This window comes from Passer domesticus, chromosome 9, assembly GCF_036417665.1.
Source record: "Passer domesticus isolate bPasDom1 chromosome 9, bPasDom1.hap1, whole genome shotgun sequence".
In the NCBI taxonomy this organism is placed as follows: domain Eukaryota; kingdom Metazoa; phylum Chordata; class Aves; order Passeriformes; family Passeridae; genus Passer; species Passer domesticus.
The window spans coordinates 34,332,810-34,355,883 of NC_087482.1; the positions used below are offsets into that span (position 1 = coordinate 34,332,810).

Here is a 23,074-nt window from a genome sequence, read left to right on the forward strand (position 1 = left end):
TCCAGAAAGGAGTTTAACACATGCATCTATTAAGTAGAATGTACATAAGGCATAAAATGAGGTCACCTCAGGGATCTCCACAGTTTAGGTAAAATAGTTATTTCAAAAAAGAGAGCAATAGTTTATATTATAAAATGGCAAAGTTCAAGGGAAAGTGTGTACATACAGAGCCTGTCATAAGAAGGAAAAAAAAAAAAGAGAAAGGAAGAAAGAAAGAAAAAAACCCCCAACAAATTTGTGTTCTGCGACTGAGCTAAGGTTCAGCTAAAAGATCACTCTTCTATGGGGCTGAGTGGGGCTATTCCAAAGACTGATGGTCGGGTTCCCCTGGAAACACGATGCACAAACTCACCACTGCATTTCAACAGCTTCCCACAGGGGAGCAGAAAGATAAAGCTACTTCCTAAATCAGTGCTATGTCCTAAAACCGCCCCAAGCCGGGGATGGCGGATGCACCAAAGGACACAAAGGCCTCAGCCACGGCCGGCCGGGACACCGCCCGTTCCCGGGGTCCCTCAGCCGGCCGGGACACCGCCCGTTCCCGGGGTCCCTCAGCCGGCCGGGACACCGCCCGTTCCCGGGGTCCCTCAGCCGGCCGGGACACCGCCCGTTCCCGGGGTCCCTCAGCCGGCCGGGACACCGCCCGTTCCCGGGGTCCCTCAGCGCCGCCGCCCTCACCTCTCCCGGCGCCGCGGCCCCGCCTCGGACAACAGCGCGGTTGCCCCGGAGCCGAGGGCGGGCCCGGCCCGTGAGGGGTGCTCGGGGCTCTCCCTGGCGGAGAGCAGCGCCTCTCGTGATGAAAAAGAGAAAAAAGAATAAGAAAAAGAAACTTAGTAAAAGCTTACCTTGACCGTCCCGGTCCTCCACAGGGTTGGCGCAGCCCGAGCAAGTCAGAAAGTCCCTCTGCTCCAGCCTCTGCCTGCGCCAAGCAGATCACAGCAAGAATGCTTGAGAAAATAGAAATATACCCTCAAGCATCAGGTGGCTGTTGCTAAGCTTTTGCTTTTTGTACGTTTATAAATGGAAATTTTAAGGAACTTCACAGATTTGCTACCTACCTGCCCACACTTGACAAAAGAGGCTTTAAAACCCTAATTTTCTGTCTGTGTGGGCAGAGCCCCACGCGCAGAGGCTGAGGGAGCAGCGGGAGGAAATTTTATGGCTGTTTTACGAAGTCCTGGACACCTTCCTAGCGTGGCTCTCACTGCCCGGACTGTTCCGCATGAGGTTTCAACCCAGACATGAAATGTTTTCTCACAAACAGAACAAAACCCAAACTCTTGACGTTAAAACATTTAACCACAGGCAATTAGCATCGGGGCGTTATGAGGGAGACCCGCCCACGCCTCGAACGTCTGTTGGCCGGGAAGCCGCGCCGAGTAGAGGGGGTTTCGCTGCTGAGGGAGCAGAACGCGCGGGTTCTCCGCTCGGCCTGACTCACGCCGTGCCGGCGGGTTAACGGCGGGGCGCGGGCACGGGCACGGGCACGGGCACGGGCACGGGCACGGGCACGGGCACGGGCACGGGAGCGAGGACGGCCCGGAGCGGGGCGCAGGGCACCGGCAGGGGGCGCTGCCTCACGGCCAGCGGCGCGAGCCCGCCCCCTTCCCGCCTCCCGCGCGGCCCCGCCCCCTTGCCGCGCGCGCTGACGGCAACGGCAGCCCCGTCCGTTGCCCCGCCCCCGTCGCGCGCGCAGACGGCTTAGCCCCGCCCCGCCCGGCGGTTCCGGCCGCGCCCCGCGGAAGCCGCAGCGGCGCCGGGTCCATGTGGCGTCGGCTCCGCTCCGCCCTCCGGAGCCTCCGCGGCTCCCTCGCCGCATCCCCGCACGGCGGCGGCGGCCACCCGCCCGCCGCCATGGAGCGCGCCGTGGTGCGCTGCGTGCCGTCCGAGCCCAAGCTGAGCCTGCGGTTCGTGCTGCCCGACGGCAGTGCCCGGCACATGCAGCGCGACCAGGCGGAGCCGCTGGGGCGGGCACTGGCGCGCATCGCCACCAACGCCGCTAAGGGCCACCGCAAGGCGGGCAAGAAGAGCAAGAAGGCGCGGGCGGAGGACGGCGCGGAGGGCGAGGCGGCGGTGCCGGCCGTGCGGCTGTTCTCCCGCGACGGCGCGGCGGTGGCCGAGGAGGTGCCGAACGCGGCCGCCTGGCAGGACGGCGCCGTGCTGCACATCGGGGACGCGCGGTACCGCGTGGAGCGCAACCCGCCCGCGCTCACCGAGCTCCGCCTGCCGCGCTCGCTGCTCGCCGGCTTCCCCGTGTGCCCCAAGGTGAGCGCCGAGTTCGCCGCGCCGCAGCACTGCCTGTTCCGCTGGTTCCGCGAGCAGCGCCCCGCGGGCGGCGGGGAGGCGGCTGGGGAGGCCTGGGTGGAGACGGCGGCGGCCGAGCGCGTGTTCACGCCGTCGAACGCGCTGGTGGGGCTGCGGCTGAAGCTGCGCTGCACGCCCGGCGACGGGGAGCAGCGCTACGGGCCGGCCCTCGAGGTGGAAAGCAGCGGCCCCGTGGAGGCCGGGCCCGGCGCCTGCACCTTCGACGCCCGGCACCTCTACACCAAGAAGGTTTGCGGCCACGGCTCCGTCCGCGCCGTCTCCTACAACATCCTGGCCGACACGTACGCGCAGACGGAGTTCTCCCGCACCGTGCTGTACCCCTACTGCGCTCCCTACGCCCTGGAGATCGACTACCGCCAGAACCTGCTCAAGAAGGAGCTGGCGGGCTACAGCGCCGACCTCATCTGCCTGCAAGAGGTGGATAAATCTGTCTTCGTGGACAGCTTGGCCCCGGCGCTGGATGCATTTGGACTGGAGGGGCTGTTCAGGATCAAGGAGAAGCAGCACGAAGGCCTGGCCACTTTCTTTCGCAGGGACAAGTTCAGTCTCGTGAGCCAGCACGACATCGCTTTCAGCGAAGCCCTGCTCTCAGAGCCGCTGCACAAGGAGCTGAGCGAGCAGCTGGCCAAGTACCCCCTGGTGCAGGAGAAGGTGCTGCAGAGGTCCTCTGTGCTGCAGGTACCAGCTTTGACATGCCTTCTTTTCTTTCCTTTCCTTTTTCCCACTTTCTCCTCCTCCCACTGTCTCCAGGTGCAGCTGGGCCAGTGTTGTTGAGCCTCAAGCAGCAGAAGGGAGGTGAGGGATGAGGTGTTTGAAACATGGAACTGTGTTCTCTGTTAGCTGGGGTAATGGATAGAGCAGAAGATCAACTTAGGATCTAAACCAAAACATTGAGATCTTACTGAACTGCATACATGGAATTACCAAAATTTGGTTAAAAAGGCACTGTTATTTTGCTTTAAAATGAAGACAGCTGTTAATATTCTGGGCCAGGCAGTGATTCCTGGCTGGTGGTATTGGCAGCCAGTGTTTCACTACTTACTTTTATATGTCAGGATATATTTTATAAAACTTAGATCTTACAAATCAATTTTAAGTTAGTTGAGTATGCCTTATAATGCCTCTTTGGCAAGTGACAGGAGGGAGACAAATAAGGTTGGACAGGTGTGGGAGCTTCCTGATGCCAGAGGGTCTGCCCAGGGAGCTGTGCAGGTACAAGTGTGTAAGATAGAAGGCTGTGTCAGGAACTGCAGGAACACTGGTAGAAGTTTCCTGCTCATGGACTGAGTAGGACTAACGGGATTTCTTTGATAACTCAAATCACCTCCAAATTTTTGTTCAATTTAACAATTACGGGATGCTACATTTGCTTGCTAAAAATGGAGATTTAGCTCCAGTTCTCTTGCAGAGTGAACACAAAAGTATTTCAGAATGACACAGCCTGAACTATATCTTATGAAAAAATATGGCCAAACCAGACACAGTCAAAAGAATATTTGTTAAATGATGTAGTGGTAATATTTTGGCTGATACCCAGACCTTATATAGAAGATTATTGAAAAGTACAACTTCTGAATTGAGTTTATTGGTTTTAACCATCAGATTCTTTGAACTGGATTGCCACAAAGGCATAAGCTGACTAGTGCATTTTAAAATATATAACCTCTCTATTTAAGACTTAACAAAGACTGTTTTCTCTCTTAAAGGTTTCAGTTCTTCAGTCTACGACTGATCCTTCCAGGAAGCTTTGTGTAGCAAATACCCACCTATACTGGCACCCCAAAGGTAATTTTGGCACATTCCTGCATGTAGGATAACTGGGTTTGGAAAGGTTTTTGCTCTTCCTTGGGAGAATAGATTTCCCACCATTCTTTTGCAGCTATAGCCTTTTCTTCTGGAACTGAGGGTTTCCTGCCTCACTTCTTATCTGGATGAAATCAAGCCAGACTCCTAGGTCTGTTTATATATTTATTTTTTAGTGTGCCTAGAAGTCAATAGAATCCAGCTGAAAGCAACAATTATGCACAATTCACCCAAAAATCAGCCCATAAAATAGAACTATGTATGTTCTTATGGTTTCCCAGGCCTATTGAACATGGAGCTCTCCCAGAGTAGTGCCAGGAGGGGCAACCAGATTGGGCTCCAGAATTAGGAGAGATTCTTCTCAGTTTGTTTTCTTTGGTTCTGTGCCTTTTTGGGAATATTATTAGGATGGTTGCCATGAAATGGAAAACTGCTGTATATGGGTGTTAAAGCTTCAGAGTTCTTGCATGGGCAAGTTTAAGTTGAAATTGTCTGTTACTCAAAAACTTTCATAGTCACAAACTTTAAAGGCTTCTTATTTCATGAAAACTATTGTAAAATTCAGGCTTGCTGTTTCAGAGCTATATATGCTTAACTGAGCAACCCAGTGAGCACCTCCAATGCTGTTCTGCATTATTTGAAATAATACTTCTTTATGTCCTTAGGTGGGAACATCCGCCTGATCCAGATTGCTGTAGCCATGTCTCACATCAAGCACGTAGCATGTGACTTGTATCCCAGGATCCCAGTCATATTCTGTGGAGATTTTAATAGCACACCCTCGTCAGGAGCTTACAGTTTTATCAGCAGTGGTGCCATTGCTGAAGATCATGAAGACTGGGTCTCAAATGGGGAGGAAGAAAGGTGCAGTATGTCTCTAAGCCATCCCTTCAAACTGCTAAGTGCTTGTGGAGAACCTGCTTACACAAACTATGTTGGTGGGTTTCATGGATGTCTGGACTACATTTTCATTGACAGAAACGCTCTAGAGGTTGAACAAGTTATTCCACTGCCAAGTCATGAAGAAATAACAACTCACCAGGCTTTGCCAAGTGTTTCACATCCTTCTGATCATATAGCACTAATATGCGACTTGAAGTGGAAATAGAGTAGCTCTGGCATGGTGCTTTTGGAGGTTTTTAAGCAAGAAATTTAATTTAATGTACTGCTGGGCAGCTGAGGTTAGACCCTGACTTGTTTGCTACTAAAAGGAAAGCCAAGATGATTAATGAGGAGTTCATATGTTTAATGGCTCTACTGAGTATTGTCGCACTGTTCAGAATACTTGCATGACAATTTCCACCTTTTTTATATACTAATGGGAAAAAATACATTGAAGACAGGGTTTTGAAAATTGGATTATCATATACCTTTTTAGCGGTGTTTTTAAAGAACTAAGAATTATTTTGTTAAAAAAAAAAAGGAATTTAATCTGATTTGTAAGACAGTCTACAAATTGAACCCTGTTTAATTTGGAAATAAACACAGAACCCAAACCCAAATGGATTTAGTTGACTCCACTTTGATTAATATAATGATAATTTAAGTTCATAAATTGTCTTGTTCACTTACCATTACTATGGCACAACTTCTGGTAAGTTGCATGAACAATGTACTTGTACCTACCAACTTCTGAAATTATGTTCTTAATAATCAGTGAGTAGACTTTGTCAAAAATCAACCATGTTAAATTCAAGGCTGTAATTGATTAACACCTTGTGAAATTGGACTACATGAACGTATGCTCCTTCTGGTTTGAGTCATCAGTGGTAAAAGATACTGGAGTTTAGGACAACCAGCTTTGGATAGGAGGGAGCTTTTTATCAGTATCATCTGTTTTCAGGGGGGGAGAGATACAGAAGAATGTGGTGCATTAGTTATCTGTGCCTAAATGTTTACAAAGAAAAGTGACTTGCAAACCCTTATCACAATGGTTTGTATTTTGTCCTGTCTTGCATACAAAGACAGCCTGAATTTTTAAGTGTTTTTACATGCATTTTTTTCTTTCTAGAAATAGCCTAGTTTGCCCTGTTTTGTAGGATGTGGGGAAGTGTATTTTATCCATACCTTCATGGAATGTGTTGCAGTGGGTTCAGTCATTTAACAACCTTCTTGCCTTGCATCAATCATCCACAGGGAAAAAAAAAAGCATTTGGAAACCATTCACTAGATCTTCCTCTTTCACCCAATAAAATTCCCTTTATCAATTGTCTGTCGCTGTTGTCAGTTTGGGATTTTTTTCTAGTTGCTGCTGTCTTTCATGGCAAGACAAGTGTGCCTGGGTTGATAAAAGCTGTGTACTCTGCTTGCACACCTCCCCTGCATTCTGGTGCTCTGTAGGTGGGATTCACTCAACTGTTTAACCAGGAGGTCTGGTTAAAGTGACCAGGAAGTCACTTTCAGGTGGGATATTTCTGAGGGTTGCTGCTCCTGTCTCTTGCCATAGTAATTGCTATGCTGTGAAGGGTGATGGTGTGTAGAAGCTTTTAAATATCTGCTCTTTTCTGTTATTTCCAGTACAATTACTACTGTGTTTTGCTGCTGTAATGTCATCAACATGATGCTGGTAACTGCAAAGCCCTGAAGGCAGGTTTACCTTCAGAGATCATACCAGGCTGAAAAGATACAGGCCCATAAATCTCCAAATGTGTCTCAAACAGAATGATGTGAGAAGACAAATCTCATTAACTGTCCAATATTTCATTACCAATTCTGCCCACAGATAAAGGGAAATGGAGAAATTCCAGTACTCTGAGTCTGTAAAGCCTGTGTTGCTAAAGAGCTCATGTACATGTCCCTGGAAAGCAGCTTCTTTTCAGCAACATAGGCAGTTAACCTTCCCTCTTATCCCAAACTCTCTTACCTGCTCTGCTTTACCACCTGTGAATTGTCTCCTTCTTCCTGCTCATGCCACACCAAACAAACAGGGACGTGATCCTGTTAAAAATACAGGGCCTTTAGTTCTCTTGCTTGTACTACCATTTTAGTTCAGGATCTTTATGTCCTGAACTTAGTTACCTTAAAGCCATTTGTGCCCAAAGAACAGATACAGGCTTGGAGGTGGGTGGAAAGAGGTGATGAAAGCTTAAAGCAAGACCTTAACCTGCTCCAGCAAATCCACCCCAAAACATAACACAAGACCTCAATGAAATGGTGCTCATTTATTCCAACAGCTTTGTCAGGCTATATGTAAACCTTCAGATTCCTAGTTTTGTTAAGTCAGCAGTTTAGCTAAGCCATATGGTAACTAAAGCACCTTTGGATACAAAAAGGAAGCAAAATGGAATGTGGCAATGAAAGTGGCAATAAAGGATGTTAGATCATTGCACTAGTGATGGACTCTCCCTGAAAAATTTGATCCTAAACAATTTGGGTGGATCTTTGATCAGTTTTTTAGATAAGTCTAATTAAAAAATAACGTGTAACTCAGTTGTGCATGAGTTAATGTCTGTACTCTCCTAGACCGCAAAGTTCAAAATAAAAGTATTGCTGATTCATAACTTCAAAATACATGTGTGAGGAGAAAATCTTGCAAACAGAATGAAAGCTGCAAGCCCCCTATCTGGGCAAATAAATTTTACTAATTTAGTAAATGAGGGAACACTTGCACCTGAAGATGTAACATTTGCAAGCATATGGCATCTTAAAGGACAGAAAAATTAATTGGAAGATCTGTTCAAGAAAAAAATTCAGTATCAACACCAGGGAAAACACTGAAAATTACTGCATTACAGCTGAGTCAGAAATATACAGGCCTACAAATTGCCAGCGCTTAAAAAAAAAAAAAGAGGGGGGAAAAAAACCAAACTCCACTGAGTAATGCAGGGTTGTGGGCCAGCAGGACAAATATCTCAGTCACTTAGAACAATAAGATTGCAATTGTGAAGTTTAGAAGTGAGATTGCATAACTTACACAGGCTGAGCTCCCCTTGTAACTCTAAAGAACGTTGTTGTCCTCATTTTTAATTACTGATCCATTGCAACCGGGTTACTTTGTCTTTCCCAAAACATTAAAAATCTGTAAGTTGTCCCTGGATCCAGAAGATGGAGCTGCTCAGAGAACAGACTTGCCTGGTGCTCTGCTTCCTTTCCGAGAAACAGCAGCTCCCTCTCTTGCTCTGCTGGCACTTGGCTGCTGCCTCTGCCTCGCTGCAGACCAGGCAGAGGGAGTGCAAAGGGAAGCTGGAATCTGCAGGAAGCAAGTGGTGAGGACAAACACGGCACTGGAACAGGCCCTTGCACATGGCAGGTAATCCTTTACTGTGTTTAGGAGAAATTCAGCCCTGTGAGCTGATGCTGGGGAATCTCCAGACCCAGTACCCTCCGTTTAATCAGGAAACTGCAGCAGCAGAGGCTGACTGCCAATAGCAGCAATGTGTCAGGAACCTGTCGCATGTCAAGAATGAGAATGCAGCACTAGGGTCTAGATTAGGAAAGGCACAGTTCTAAAAACCTGAGTTTTTTGGACTCTTAGGTACACCTTTGGCCCAGAGCCCCCACGCTCCCAAGCTGTATTTACATCTGTGTAAGGTAACAGATGGTGCTTCCCACTGCACATACGTTGATTTTTAACTCCTGTTTTGGCCCTCCCTACACGTCTGGACCTTGCCCAGCAATTATTCTTCCTCTCTAAATCACATCCAGAACTCACATTTGTACAAGTCCCATATAACTTGTCTCCATTTTATTTCATAAACCTAAACTCACCTGTACTTGTTCCTCATCTAGCAATTGGAAAGCTTCGTGCCCTTCACAACAAAAAAACTGGGTAGGATTTTCTTTGCATCTTTGTAAGTGTAGATGGAATTTTTTTGGTTCTGTTACTCTACTTTCCCAGACTACCTGTTAAGGAAAAAGGAAAATCTATTTGCCTTCTACTTGAATTTCCCATCTCAGATTCATTAAACTTAAAGAGAGACAGTGCTGCCTCCTACCTGGGTGTTGCCTCAGGAGGGAGAGGTTTCTTCTTCCACAGTGGCTCCTGCTGTGGACAAACTCATCACTCACAAGAATATTACAGAACTAAGGGCACTCAAACCACTGACCTTCTGAAGGCAGCACACTTGGCTCATTTTTAGGCTCTGGGTATTGTGAAATGTTTACCTGTGTATTTGATACGTACAAAAGCAACCAAGTTCTGCCAGATCTTTCAGACTGGTCTGGCAACTTGAAACTCCTATTATTCTTTCTCCTGGCCATATCTGTTCCAGACAAAGAGGTCTCTTATCCTCCTGTGACAGGACTTGAATTCTTGCACATCTCTTGTATCACTGCTATTTTTGAAAGGTATAATTGAAGCATTAAGTAAGTACCTATATGTAAAATATGATTGAGAGAAGGATGAAGAAAAGGGAGGAGAAAAATGGTATGGAAAAAACAAGGGGAAAAATACCCAGTGTGCTAAGGCATCAGAGCTTTCAACAAGTCAAATTAACTGTGTGGCTGCCTTGTTTCTCATGTTCTTGGCATAGAAGGAAAATTGTTTCTGACTCCTACCGAGTAAGAGGAAAGGCCTTAAACATTTCCATTTTGGCAGCTCAGTTTTATTCATAAATCCAATGGCAGCATATAAAATGTAGTTTCCTAAGTCCCCATTCTTGACAAGGGTGGGAAAGACATACTTGGACAAGGTGATGTGCAAAGTTTCATCATATTGCACTCAAACTGTCTTTGTCCAGACCTTTACAGAAGGATTTCTTAGACTAACAAGGGACTAATAACTGGGCTCTGAATTTTCTTTACTGGCAAACCCCAAACCAATGTTTTACACAACCTGGGCTATTCTTGTAAGCAATTAAAAAAATGAAAATCATGCATGTACTTAATATTTGAGAAATAAATTGTGTCACCATGGTCAAATAAAAGAAAACACACTCTTTCTTCAGTATTTTGTTCTCTGTAGGTAAGCTGGCCATCTGACACACTGAAATAAAGCTTCCTGTACATACATATTACTTGACTAACTCCCCAGTGCAGCATAACTTACCCATTTGTTTGAATATAGATGGTAATGTATACAAAGAGACATTTCAGCTACTGGAACTCAGGATTTCCTGTCACTACAGTGAATGAGGAGCACATTTTTAGCAGTCTCATGCCTGTTCAAGATTTTGAACTTCGGGGACAGCAGCTCAGTTCAGGTACTTGTCTTCTGATAGGGAAATGACAAACCATGTTAGTATCAAAACTCTTAACAGACATGAGAAAATTGGGTGTTCATGGGAATTTCATCTTTCTCTGAAGAACAGGGCTGTGCTGTACGTTGTTACTGATCTACAACATTGTCTTCCTGCATTTCAGTGCAAGCTGTAGCCTTAACCCTCATGCAAACTCCATCACTCTTAAATTGGGCTCAACATCTTCATTACTTTCTGACTTTGAGAAATTGTTCATTTTATAGCAGAGTTACACCTACTGATACAAAAACATGATGACTCAGAAATATGAACTTTGTATACACATGCTGCAACAGAAAAGCATAGTGGCTCAATGGAACTCACCTAAACCTGAATACTTACTCATTTAAAAATAATTAAATCTCTACCAAGCAGAATGTTTCCTTCATGGTAATAGGCCCAATTTAAGTGCTACTGTTTCATTTAACTACCTCTAACTGTATAACAAGCATTGTTAATTTTAACCTATTGGGAGTACAAAAAACCAGCTTGTATTAGAGACAAGCTGTCTCTTCTGAACAAGGTGTAACTTTTAAGGTTTAATTCAAGGAACTTCATTGCTAGAAATGTGCACATCCACTGCTACTGATCAAATGCATGGGTATATCAGCTTTGGTTAATAAGTAATCAGCAACTCATTAAAGGTGCAGGCAAAACCCTTCTCACCTTACAGTCTCCTGGGTTTCCGTTACACACTGAAGACATTTAAGGACTGTTTTCAAAAACTCTGGAATGTTCCCTGCTTAGCTGTGCTCACAGTGACAGCACCTCCTAAGAACTTAAACCTCACAGCAGAAGCTGCCCAGGAAGGTGTTCTGAACCAAAACTAGCTTGAGTTTACCAGACCTTGTCACTGGGATTTCTTGTAGCAAGGGTAACCAGACCTGGGTGGGAAATGAGAAGCACTTAGCCTGAAAGTGCAACAGAATCATGCTGTGGGTTCCTAAAGACATCCAATCGACAGGACAGCACATTTTAGTTGGAGGGCTGGACAGTATCTGCCTATACAGCAGACAGGCAACTAAAATAGATTCTAAACTACCCATTAGTAGCAGCCTCAAAACACATATTAATTTATGCCTTTTGAACTACAAAGGTGTCAGGGGACAGAACTATGAAAACAGCCAGCAGCAGTTGTGTAGAGATGATTTTTGGGGGGTGATTAGCAGCATTATTATAATATTTGCTATATCCCTGCAAAAGCACTCAGGTTACCTTCCCAGCTAGCCACCAACAGAATGTGTGACTCTCCTGATGGGACCCATGTAGGTTTGGACATGTAGATAAAACTATGAAACAGACATGCATGCTTTTCAGGCAGTTCAAATTTGTTTTATTACAATTTTTTAACTGTTAGTATTTTCATATCTGGACATCTTGAAAGGAATTTTAGATTTACAACTTCAAAAGACATTACAGAATTATGTAAGCCCCAATGACAGCTACTCTACTGCACTGTATACAACTTGGTTGCCTCCCTTCCATGTCCCACACTACACAGCTCCAAACAAATGAAAATTTGAGTCTGGTGCTCATATTCAAGCTGCAGGAAAGCTCATTATATGGAGAAAGAATAAGTGATAATTTGCATTCGACTATTTCAGGAATCAAGAAGAGAATACACAGAACTATACATTTTATCATTTTATTAGGAATAATTCCAAGTGGGTTATGAAGAAACGAATCCATTGAGTTTGATGAATTTTCCAAAATTTCCTTATGAAGATATGTTCACCAACAAACAGTAAAACTTCAGCAGAACTATTATACACTGGGCAAAAATAGTCAGGCTGATACCAAAAAGCAACATGCAACATAAAAAAAAAGATACAATATAAAGGAAGACAATCTGCTGAATATTAAAAACAACCTCAACATGAGCTCTTCGCAACCAGCACAGAACTATTCTACCCATCAAATCCAATTCACACAAAGGCAAGTTGGGCTGACAGAACCCAAGGATTAATAAAATGTTCCTCAGTGCAGTAGATTTGTATAGTGTTTTAGAGCATTTCCTTGGCTTGGAACAAGCATTATTAGGAAATCTTTTTGGCAAGGGAGAGAAATAAATACATACGGAATGCTACATTTTTAAATCAGCAGACTGTCTGAGGAATGAAACAGGGCATCAGTAAACTAAGAGTAGCAGGGAGAAAAAAAATTAAAACATTAATTTATTGGGGCTCAAAGAGTATTCAAAACAGATCTTAAAGATGTCACAATAACTATATTCAGGCATTTAGGCTAACAAGGGGAATAAAATCAGAAGATACACTTTTTCCAAGTTAAGGAGATTTTTACCCAAGCATATTGCTACCTTTGCAACATGTAGCTCGGTAAACAATAAATTGGCAATGAAACAAGTTGAAACGCTGTAATATCCTGCCCAAATATCAGTTCCAGATACTGTAATAACCAAGATGCAAACTAATTTTGTTGTAACAAGCCTAGACCACTTATATCAAACATGTCCCTGGTGAAAGAGTCATCCAGTTGGAATTAGCGTTTTGAGAGTTCATTTGACAGCCAGTCAAGTCCCTCATACAGACCAGTTCCTTGTGTAGCACAGGTAGCCTGGACATACCACTGTTAATGCAGAACACAAAAATTCAATTTAAATACTGAAAAATGCAAGTTATGACAGTATGTGACACTCTTTAGTGTTGTTATAATTATGTGTTATACCAGTGTTATTTAAATACTGTTTAGTGCTGTAAGATTGAACAAATGATATTTTTAAAAATTTTGAGAAGTACATGTAGTGTAGAGAAGGTTCAGACGTTATCCAGAAATTCAAGTGCTGGCCTAGCAAAGGCTACCACATAGCTTAAGGCATCAAGAAACAAATACAGAACTTGTATTTGGTTTACATGCTGAAAACTACTCCTTGTCTCTGAAAGACTGCTCTTTGGGAAGTGAACTTGGAATTATCTACATGAATGGATGTCTGAAACAGCTTCTATGGTCAGGATCTTAGTGTGCCAACACAGACACTCAGATTCCAGAAGGTGGGATGGTTTATGTCAAGCAAAACTGTGTCTCTAAAGCTTGAGCAGAAATCTAATGTTTTAGAAGCTACATAATTTCCTCCTGGAGGTGGGAATGCAGAATGCATTTGTTCTCCCAGAATACTGAGAAAACAGCAAAGCCCCTCCCATACTTTGTGAAATACTGGATGTTTGCATTTCAATGACAAACTGGAGTGTTTGTATGTTTTCAGAAAAAGGTGAGAAATGAAACACCTCTAACAGCTGAACACTGGATTATACTTCTAAATCACTTATTTTAAACAAGGACCTGAATTATGCATTATGAAGTTTAACAACAGGTGTGTGCATCTTTCTAGAGAAAGAGGTGAAAACTACCCCTTCCCTTAGAGGAACTTTACGTTTATGATATATAATAGAGGCAGAAAAGAGTTCAGCAGTCAGAAAGGTGAGCACTTACAGTTCTGTTACGCAGAGACTGAAGGCCTAGTTTATCTGTCATTTCACTGATTGCCATGGCATTTGGCAGATCCTGTTTGTTTGCAAACAGAAGCAGCACTGCATCTCGCAGCTCATCCTCCTGAAGCTAACAGAAAAAACAGGCATGTTATTAAATTGCCTCAGTTAAGTAAGTCAGTTACTTCAACAAACACTAAAAAAAAAAATCTAAATACTGATTTAAGGGCTGTAAACATTTTCATTCTTGCTCCTGAAGTCACTAGTAAGTATTTGAGTGAAATTTAACTAGAATACAACAGAACTCGCAATTAAGGAAGTCACCTTTCAATTAAAAAAATTTAAATTTATGGGCACCTTGCTGATGAAATATTCTCTAGGACCAACCTGTTCTTCCAAAATTCTTTTCCTGCTGCATTTCTATCAAGGTTTCATAAATGAAAGGTTCTGACACATTATGGGTTCTCTACAGAGTGGAAATTACAACTCAGTGCAATATGTGACCAAGAATTATCAGCTGAATACAATACACACTGTACAGACTCCCTGAAACAATACATTCCTAAATCTCTTAGGGAACCTGAAAAACATTCAAAAATAGAACAAGTCAGTCTAACGATTATATCTCAGAAGATACTGATATTTACCATTTTCTGCAGTTCTTCTGCTGCTTCCTGGATTCTCTCTCTGTCATTGCTGTCTACCACAAAAATGAGGCCCTGTAGAAAGTTAAGCAGATTTCAAAAAAAAACCAATGTAAATGTGCAGCACTATTCTTAAACCACCAAAATACTCATATTGAATATTGTGATTGCTTACCTAAGAAAGGTGCAAATTTAACAGAAATTTCTGTTTACTCAATGATGTGTGTCTGAACAACCACCTAAGTCTCAACTTCAAAATAAAGATAGGGGGAAAAAATGCAGCAAAATCACATTAACTAACTCTTCCCCCTCCCCTTTCACTCACTATTGAAAATCATAAGTGCTTCACAATCTCATATTTAACTGAAAAAACCCACACCTTTAAAGAAATTCCTGAATTTACTTAAAAAATTTGTATCAAATAGCACTTCTAATGGCATCTCTGTTATTCAAGTGCTCTTCTTACACAATTAACTTTTAACCTTTCAGTCTGAAAACCTTGCTTTTATCATTCTCTTCAAGGAAAGAGAAGTATCTTTTAGTATTTAGTAACAGGACAGCAATAAGGAACTGAAATTAAGTATTACTCTATTCACAACAGTATGGTGGTGCAAGGTCCCTTTTGTCAATCCAGACCTCTATATTTTTCTGCACCAATCATATGCATGATGCTGCAAACAAGTATCATGTAAACAATTCTATATTCAACACAAAAAACTCCCAAACAAACTCACTGCAGAAGTCTTCTGATACTAATAAGCAACTTACCTCACTACTTGTAAACCAGAGGTATCACATTTATGTCCCAAAAACTGATGGTGATCACATCATTGTGAAGCTAGCACTTTTCAATCAACTGGTAACAAGATCTTTTACCATATTTTAGATGCTCAGCTTACTAAAACAAATTATTTAGCATAGTAAAAGCCATGTATTTTAAGAGTTCCTCACACCAAACCAGTTGCTCTGGCACATTACAGAACACTGGTAGATCCTAAAGGCCTTGATCATTGAGAGGCTACACTCACAACTAGGTCTGAAGCCTTCAGGGGAACAAACTAGCTTCAACTAGAATAAAATCTGGGTACCCTCAGAAGGTGCAGGAAGTAGTGCAGAGCCTTTCTGAAAGAAAGAAAACAACTTTCCATATGTACTCTACAAAGCACAATGAGGCTTCACAAAGCAGGTCTTTAACTAATGCCATCTGAGTATTCTTACCTGTGTGTTTTGGAAATAATGCCTCCAAAGAGGTCTAATTTTATCTTGACCACCAACATCCCAAACTGTGAAACAAATGTTTTTATATTCTACCGTCTCCACATTAAAACCTAAAAATGAAGGAGTTCAGTTATTAGAAATAGTTAATTCTAGTGTTAAAACATAATTCTAAGCAGGTTAAAGATACTTCCTAAGGTACACTTCTCCCAAATATGTATAAAATGACTTATCAATACTGAACTGGTAAATCAGGAAGAAAATTTATTGAGGGGGGGAAAAAGCACAAATCACTTAAATCCAAGTCCAAGTGGCTGAGCAAATCCTTCAGCCACAAACTGTGAGGCTCATGGTGTCTGGGGGAAATGGTGCTACTGATCTGGTTCCTACCCTCCTGGGCATCTGCTACTGGCCATGGTCAGTAGCTGGATTCTGGTGTGGATGTCTCTTTGGTCTGACACAGTTGTGTTATGGCAGTACCAGACAGTTATGTTTGCCTTGATTCTTATTCTAACCACAAAGATAGCAAATACCTGCACTCTTCACAGGCCTGTCAGGTTTAGCATAACAAGAATAAAGATATAAGAACTGGTGATCTTACCAATAGTGGGAATTGTGGTGACAATTTCTCCTAGTTTCAGTTTATAAAGAATGGTTGTCTTACCAGCAGCGTCCAAACCAACTGGAAGGAAGAGAAAACTTGCTTTAGTTCACAAAACTGAACTACAACCTGCTAATTTAAAAGCATGCCATTTTACATGCAGAGTACTAGAGGTTTTTTTACTGAGAACAGCTTTTTAAACACTCTTAGCTCATTGCTGATAAACTACTGTATGTTTTTTCCCATCTTCTCTACCCAGACTGAGAGAGAACAAGTAATGGAAAAAACAAGCTCAATAAGATGCTTCCATTCACAGCCTACAGGCTCACAAGTTTCAAGTAATCTTCCTCAGTATTTGTGTTAATTAAGCTTTATCACTCACGTTGAAAGTTTCTTCTGTGTAAATCAGGAAGATTTTAAAAGCCTAGCAACAATCTACAAGCAGCACACAGTTTCCAACTGATCACACATTTGTTACTTCACTAAGCTGGGGAAGGCCTCACTTACTCAAGCACAAAGCTCAGCTTCACAGGCACATGTGGACCAACTGAAAGTGGTACTACACATGAAAGACACTTCTTGCCCCTTCTCCCAGCCTCTCCTCCCTTTGCTAAAACATTTCTTTAGCACTGAAAAAACCACAAGCATCAGACAGCTCTCATCGTCCCTCCACATATACCACAAGGGCTGTAGGCATTCTTCAGAGTATCATTTCCATACAGTGAGATCCACTAGGATGCTCCTATTAGGAATCTCCTCCTAACGACTGTTGGTCATTACAGAAGACCTTCTGCACTTAAATCTGCTGTTCTATTTCTAAAACAAAACATAAGTTTGCTGTTTTCCAATGTAAGCTATGTGGCAAATATGGGACACTTCAGAAATAAAATAAAACGAAGCATAAAAGACATTTTTTTAGACATATCACCAACACTGCGAGCATACACTGTAGTTTTCTAAAACTGTTTGTGAAACTGCTTATTGCTAAGCACTTTAGAACACATAAATGTAACTCAAAATAGAATTCTTTAAATTAGAACCCAAAACCTAGCACACAAGAACCTCCATAAACAGCAAGTACTAAACATGACAACACAAAATATCTCTTTTGTCAGTAACATTTGCCCAAATAAAAATACCTCCCATCAAAAGAACTAATTAATGCTTTTGCAAGAAACCAAATGCTATCCTCATTTTTTAAGGATAACACACATACTTAAGCATTCTGAGTTAACTTCCTACTCTGCAACTGCAATATATTAAGCTTTAAGTGGTTTGGTGACTTGCCTATTAATAATACAACTGTTTCCTTAGCATTGCAAAAAAAAGGGGGATTCAAAATTACCTACTCATTCAGAATGAAACCAAACTCTTAAAAAACCTCCTTTTTCTCAAGACACAAACTGCTGTTGCAGCAAACTAATTTTAAAAACCCTATCTATAATTGTCCTATATTCTAACAGTGTGCACAGGATTAAACATACTGATGCAGCTTCTTTGTTAATGTCATTGCATATTAAAAAAAAAAAGTTGTTTTAATTCTTAATGTCATGACAGCACGAAGGAAAGGGGGTGGGGTGGAAATCTACCATCAAAACCAAAGTTCCTTGACTCCCAAAATGCTCCAAATGAAATGTACCGGGTTTGAGTGTGCTATTGTTTAAGTGCTGGCCTCCTTCAGAACCACACACAAACATGAACAAAAAAAGTCACAGTGCAGCAGAAATTACACAAGAACTTGCAAGTCATGAAACTTGTAAATGCCACAATTTCCCCCACACCACTTAAGTGTCAGGTCACCTTACAAAACCCTCTAAGCCGACTTCAGAACTCTCAAATACTGCCCTATGCTGAAAACCAATGTTTTTAACAGCACAGGGCCTGAGGCCCAACACTGTTTTCACACAGCTCAACCTCAAGGAAGAACTTGTAGGACATGTAGACCTTCATAAGTACATATAATGCCTATACATGATATGGCAGGGTTTTTTCCAGTAAATTAATAATAAGATAATTTAGTGAAACAATTAGAGTTACAACTACTACTCAAAACTCTTCTTATTGCTCCCAACCAAAAAAATTACTCCATTATCAATATAACAAACACTGATAAGATCTGTTAAAATTACCAGTGTAAGAAAGATGCCATTGTCTACACAAACTGCTCGAGTGTATTTGAGATTTATACTAACAACACAAAGACAAAGAAAAAAAGCTAATCTCGGGGTATCAAGATCCATTTGAAGACATGACTCAGAGTTAAGAAATTAGAAACTAGCCAAGAATTTTAAACTACTTGCCATATTATGAAAATATCACCCCAGTTACCCTCTCTACCCTTGTGCACCTCAGAGGTGCTGGCAGAAGGCTACAGTTCCCATGCAAGCACAAAGCCCAGACCTTGCTTAAATCTACTCTTACCCACAACTCTTGATTAAGCTGTTGGACTTTGCACCGAGGCAGGCTGAGTTGTAGGGTTATGGGTTTGTGTTTTCTTCTTCTGACTTCACACTTGAGGCAGAAGCTTAACTGAGGGAAGGACCTTACGCAAATCCCCGTGACCCTATTTGCAAAAACCTCCTCTTGTGGCCAAACTGCAAATGTTATGAAGGCTAAAGAAGCAAGTCATGAAAAGCGTAGCCTCAATTTATATTTCTTACTCCAATTTGTAATTTACCACCCTTTAAAGAAATTTCAGCGCACTAAATCACATTTAATCTTTTGAGCTGGTAGGAAGTGTAACTATTGCTTTTAGTAATCCAAGAATAAACACGTTTACATTTGAACTGGAACACTAAATGTAAACCTATGAGCCACTGCCACAACTTAAAACTTCACCAAGATTAAAAGTCACATCTTAAATCCCCAAACAAAGTAAATTCCCAATTCCACATCTTCACTGATTCTACTGCCTGAGTGACCACTGTCAAGACCAAGGTGTAAGAGACTCAGTGATGGGTGTAACTTTAAGCAATTGTACTGCAAAGCACCAAGACTACAATAAAGTACAAATGGGAAATGCAGACCTGTACTTGAAACCATCCACCTTAAACTGAGTCAAACATCCTCTTCCTCTAGCTGGAGAAAAAAATATCTACAGTGCTTTCAGGCACTGCTAAAATCACTGTGGTTCTAAGCCCTTTACTCCTCTTAAAGGGTGTTTTACTCACAGATTGCCAGTTGTGTTTCTGAATCTCAAGCTTCTAGTTCACCTGTCCCTAGGTACATCATCCATCATCCCTGACCACGTCACATCCTTCATTAACCAACTTCCCACTCTGATCACTGGTGGCTCAATATCAAGCTGCCTCTCTTATCACAGCACAGAACTTCATAAAAACTACAGAAAGCCAACAGCATGCAAACCAACAGTTGTCTAGAACAACACCTGCCCAATAAAAAACAGCTAAATTATTATGATCTGTTGCAGTGACACAATTTCCAAAGAATTCAGACATTTTCCACCCAATGTGTTTAATAATTACCAGCATCTGAAGCTCCTGAGTAGTTACTATATCAGTTAACACTTGCACAACTACACCAAGACACAGAACACTAAATTATGATACTGAAAGGTGCACAGTGAACCGGTATCTTTTTTTTAAAGGACAAAAACCCATCAGTGAAGAGTTTCACAGACAGTACATGTAGGGTTAGGACTCAGTGTCTCTACTCTTAATGCCCCAGCTGCTGAATCTGACTTTCACACATTCAGCCCTATCCCACAGGTCTTTCTTTTCCCTCATGTTATGCCTACTTAAAAAGAAAATGCGTGAATCTTCTTTACCTGCATTTCTTCCAAATAGTAACTTATTATTTTTGAAAAATACTTACTTATACTAGTGTATTTTAAAAAAAAACCCAAATTTTCAGTAACAGTATAACATTAAATATCCACTTCATATCATAAATGGAATTTGAGAACATAAAAAAATAAGTGAGTGCTGTTGGTAATGGTCCCTGATGAGAAATACTCAAATTCTGCAGAATTCAATAACACAAAGTCTGTTTTAGGCTAAATTAATTCTAATTAATCTTCAAGTCTGCAGAAACAGAAGAAAGCTGTGAAAAGGAAGTTATAATTAGAAATTAATTGTCTGTTGACATCAGCTCACATAACATTTTTCCCCTAAGTACTTTACCCCATGAAGTTATTTCTTAATTGGTGTTCTACCTACAGAAACTTAAATGTTTGACCTTGTACAATGCCATTTTCAAACCATACACTGAACATTATAACCTTAAGGAAAAGTTTTAATTCTATCCCAGTAGTCATTCAGACAGCTCTCCTCAAAGTGCTGACAGACAATGCAGAATGCTATGAAGAGATTAGTGTCAGAGTTATACACAGATAATGTCATACTCAGTGTAACATTCTGCTTCTAAACATCCAATTTATGTCCTATAACAGACTCTCACCACAACATACCCCAAGTTCTACTCTCCTATGCTACCTGACAAATACAGTGCTGTCCTGTGCCCTGATCCAGCCCTGCATTTTAATACAAGGCCTTAAAATATTTTTTTGTTTTAAGAAATACAAAAATAAATTCATTTGAACCAACTGCTAGAAAGTGCACCTTCCAAAGCCATCTCTAACCTGAATTCAACCTGATTTCCTACCAGTGAAGAGCCTTGCAAACAGTTTAGATCTGCATGACATCCCTTTCCTGTTTTCAGTACTTTGCAAAAAGTAACAGAACTACAAACACCACAGACTCTGTCTCATCCTACATCCTACAGTCAAGCTCACTTGGAGACTTGACTTCATTCATTAAGAGTCATATGAAGAGTCTGGCTGTTTGGGAGACAACCAAATCACCTCCTTCAAACCAACACATGTACTAAGTTGTCTTGAAGACTAAAATGACTCAGATTATTTTGAAATGGATGAGAGTCTCTAATTTCAAATAGTTAAGACACAATAAAAATTACTGGGTATGGAATAACGAACTTTACCATCACAAAATAGATGGAGAACCTGAAAGATTATAGTTTTTAAAAGCTGCACTACTGTGTCTGCTGTGCACATGCAGGCAGCACTAAGGATGGGTGTGTGCCAGGGAGTTCCACAGTTAGAACCCACTCCCCTTGCTGGCTACATCCAAATGAGCACTTTCTTTAGTTCCTTAGGACAAGCTACTTCGGTCAATGGCCATGAACCAAATTCCATTCACTTTGGTAACAGAATCTGAGAAAAAATTGGAGGCTAAGAACTGTTTGTACATAAAGCTTGCAGGGGTGGGTAGGTGGGTGGAAGAAGGCAGGAAGAACTCGAAGCGGAGGAGGAAATACCAATGCAGTATGCGCTGGCTTTGACCTTTTGAACTATAATCTGAAAGTGAGAATCTTCAAGAGCCACTGGCTTCAACTCCTACACAGTCCGTATCAAGGGAACAGGTAATTTCAAAATAAATGGATATTAAAAATTAATCATTATCGGGGGAGACAGTAAAACTAAGCAAGCACTGCAAGAGCTGCCTGGAGGGTTTTATCGGCTTGTACACGAGGCACAAAGCTCATGCCCACGGAGACTAGACCGAAACGCCCTTCCACGAGAGTCAGGATACAGCACTACAGGATACAGCCACTACGGCTGCCGAAAATCGGCCATTATACGGCAGTTCTTACGCCGCTGGTGTTGCACACACCAGGCTTTGTCACATCCAGCCGGCGGAGCCGCAGTGCCGGGGCAGGAGGGCACGGCCGGGCCAGCGGCCCTGCCCGGCCGCAATTCCATCTTTGTTCGGCGCGCGGCCCGCCGCGGGTGCGGGAACGGGGCTCGGCCCGCCGGCACCGGGGAGGGGAACGGGCGCACGGCGGGAGAAAAGGAAGGGCACGCACAGCCCGATCCGCACCCGCTGCCCTCCCCAGCGCCCCCCCAGCCCACGGGACGGGCGCAGCGCGGTGTCCGCAGTCCGGGACAGGGCGATTCCCCCGCCGTGACCCGCGGCCCGTCCCGCGGCCTCCCCTCCCGCTCCGCGGGACTCGGCTGCGCGGCCCCGGCCCGCCCGGGCTCTGCGGTGGCCCTCACCCATAAGGATGCGCATCTGCTTCTTGCCGAAGAGGCGCGAGAAAAGCGAGGAGATGGTGAGGCCCATGGCGGCTCCGGCGGCGCTGGGCGGCGGCGGGAGGGCGCTGAGGGAAGGAGGGCAGGCGGGAGCGCGGCCCGGCCGGTGTGCGCGCACGGATCTCTCCGCGCGCGAGGCGAGCCCGGCAGCGGCGGCGGGTGCTCTGTGACCGGGGACCTCGCTCGGTCTCTGCCACGTCACGCTCGCCGCGGCCGTCCCGGCTCCAACGCGGACACGATCACGTCACGCTCGCCACATCCCCCGGCCGCGGCACCGCCCTCCGCCACACGGCCACGGCGCGGCGGGAACTACGGCTCCCGGCATGCGCCGCGCGGCTCTGCGCCCCGCGCTCATTTTCCATCGCCGCGGGGCACGACGGGGGACGTAGGCGGGAGCGCCCGCCGGCCCCGCGCAGCTTCCGGGTCGCGCGGGGCACGCCGGTGGCGCGGGGCCCGCCCTGGCCGCGGGGACAGCTGGCAGCCCCGGGAACGCCGCCCTCACAGCGCGGGGCCGGGACCGAACGGGCTCTGCTCCCAGCGCGGAGAGACTGGGAAACAACCCTCCGGGAGGCTCCACAGGCACCCCATAGCGCCAAGGTCACTTCGTAAAGAAATAACCAAAACCAATCCCCCAAAACTAAAAACCAAACCGAAAGAAACGGCAGCGCTGTGACATATTACTATACTATTATTAATTGTATATATATATATATATTTATGTGCCCCAGAGGCCCCGAGCTGCAGCACAGGGGGTGTGTGGCACCAAAGCGCGCTCGGTGTACGGGGCAGGGAGTGCC

General features: G+C 43.8%; 3 protein-coding genes across 7 annotated transcripts in view; 1 reads left to right on the forward strand and 2 right to left on the reverse strand.

Annotated features, from left to right (window-relative positions):
* Positions 1 to 2,232, reverse strand: part of DNAH12 (dynein axonemal heavy chain 12) — a 60,370-nt gene extending 58,138 nt beyond the window's left edge. Inside the window, exons 1-2 of one of the 5 annotated variants that reach the window (XM_064432611.1) lie at positions 2,214 to 2,232; positions 846 to 919 (exon numbers count right to left, since the gene is read on the reverse strand). The gene's annotated coding sequence lies outside the window, so the exon portion shown is untranslated. Of the gene's footprint in view, positions 1 to 352; positions 462 to 678; positions 731 to 845; positions 948 to 1,058; positions 1,435 to 2,213 lie in introns of those variants that run through there. The other 4 variants (XM_064432609.1, XM_064432610.1, XM_064432613.1 and 1 more) reach the window with 4 other exon arrangements.
* PDE12 (phosphodiesterase 12) lies at positions 1,720 to 6,340 on the forward strand. The gene is made up of 3 exons (XM_064432661.1): positions 1,720 to 3,003; positions 4,032 to 4,110; positions 4,794 to 6,340. The coding sequence occupies exons 1-3, from the start codon at positions 1,765 to 1,767 to the stop codon at positions 5,234 to 5,236; spliced, it is 1,761 nt and encodes a 586-aa protein (XP_064288731.1). The 5' UTR covers positions 1,720 to 1,764; the 3' UTR covers positions 5,237 to 6,340.
* A 5,595-nt stretch (positions 6,341 to 11,935) lies between these two features.
* Positions 11,936 to 22,541, reverse strand: ARF4 (ADP ribosylation factor 4). Its single transcript, XM_064432662.1, has 6 exons — positions 22,242 to 22,541; positions 16,208 to 16,288; positions 15,610 to 15,719; positions 14,395 to 14,466; positions 13,752 to 13,877; positions 11,936 to 12,890 (listed from the first exon to the last, which is right to left on the reverse strand). The coding sequence occupies exons 1-6, from the start codon at positions 22,306 to 22,308 to the stop codon at positions 12,804 to 12,806; spliced, it is 543 nt and encodes a 180-aa protein (XP_064288732.1). The 5' UTR covers positions 22,309 to 22,541; the 3' UTR covers positions 11,936 to 12,803.
* Positions 22,542 to 23,074: the final 533 nt, after the last annotated feature.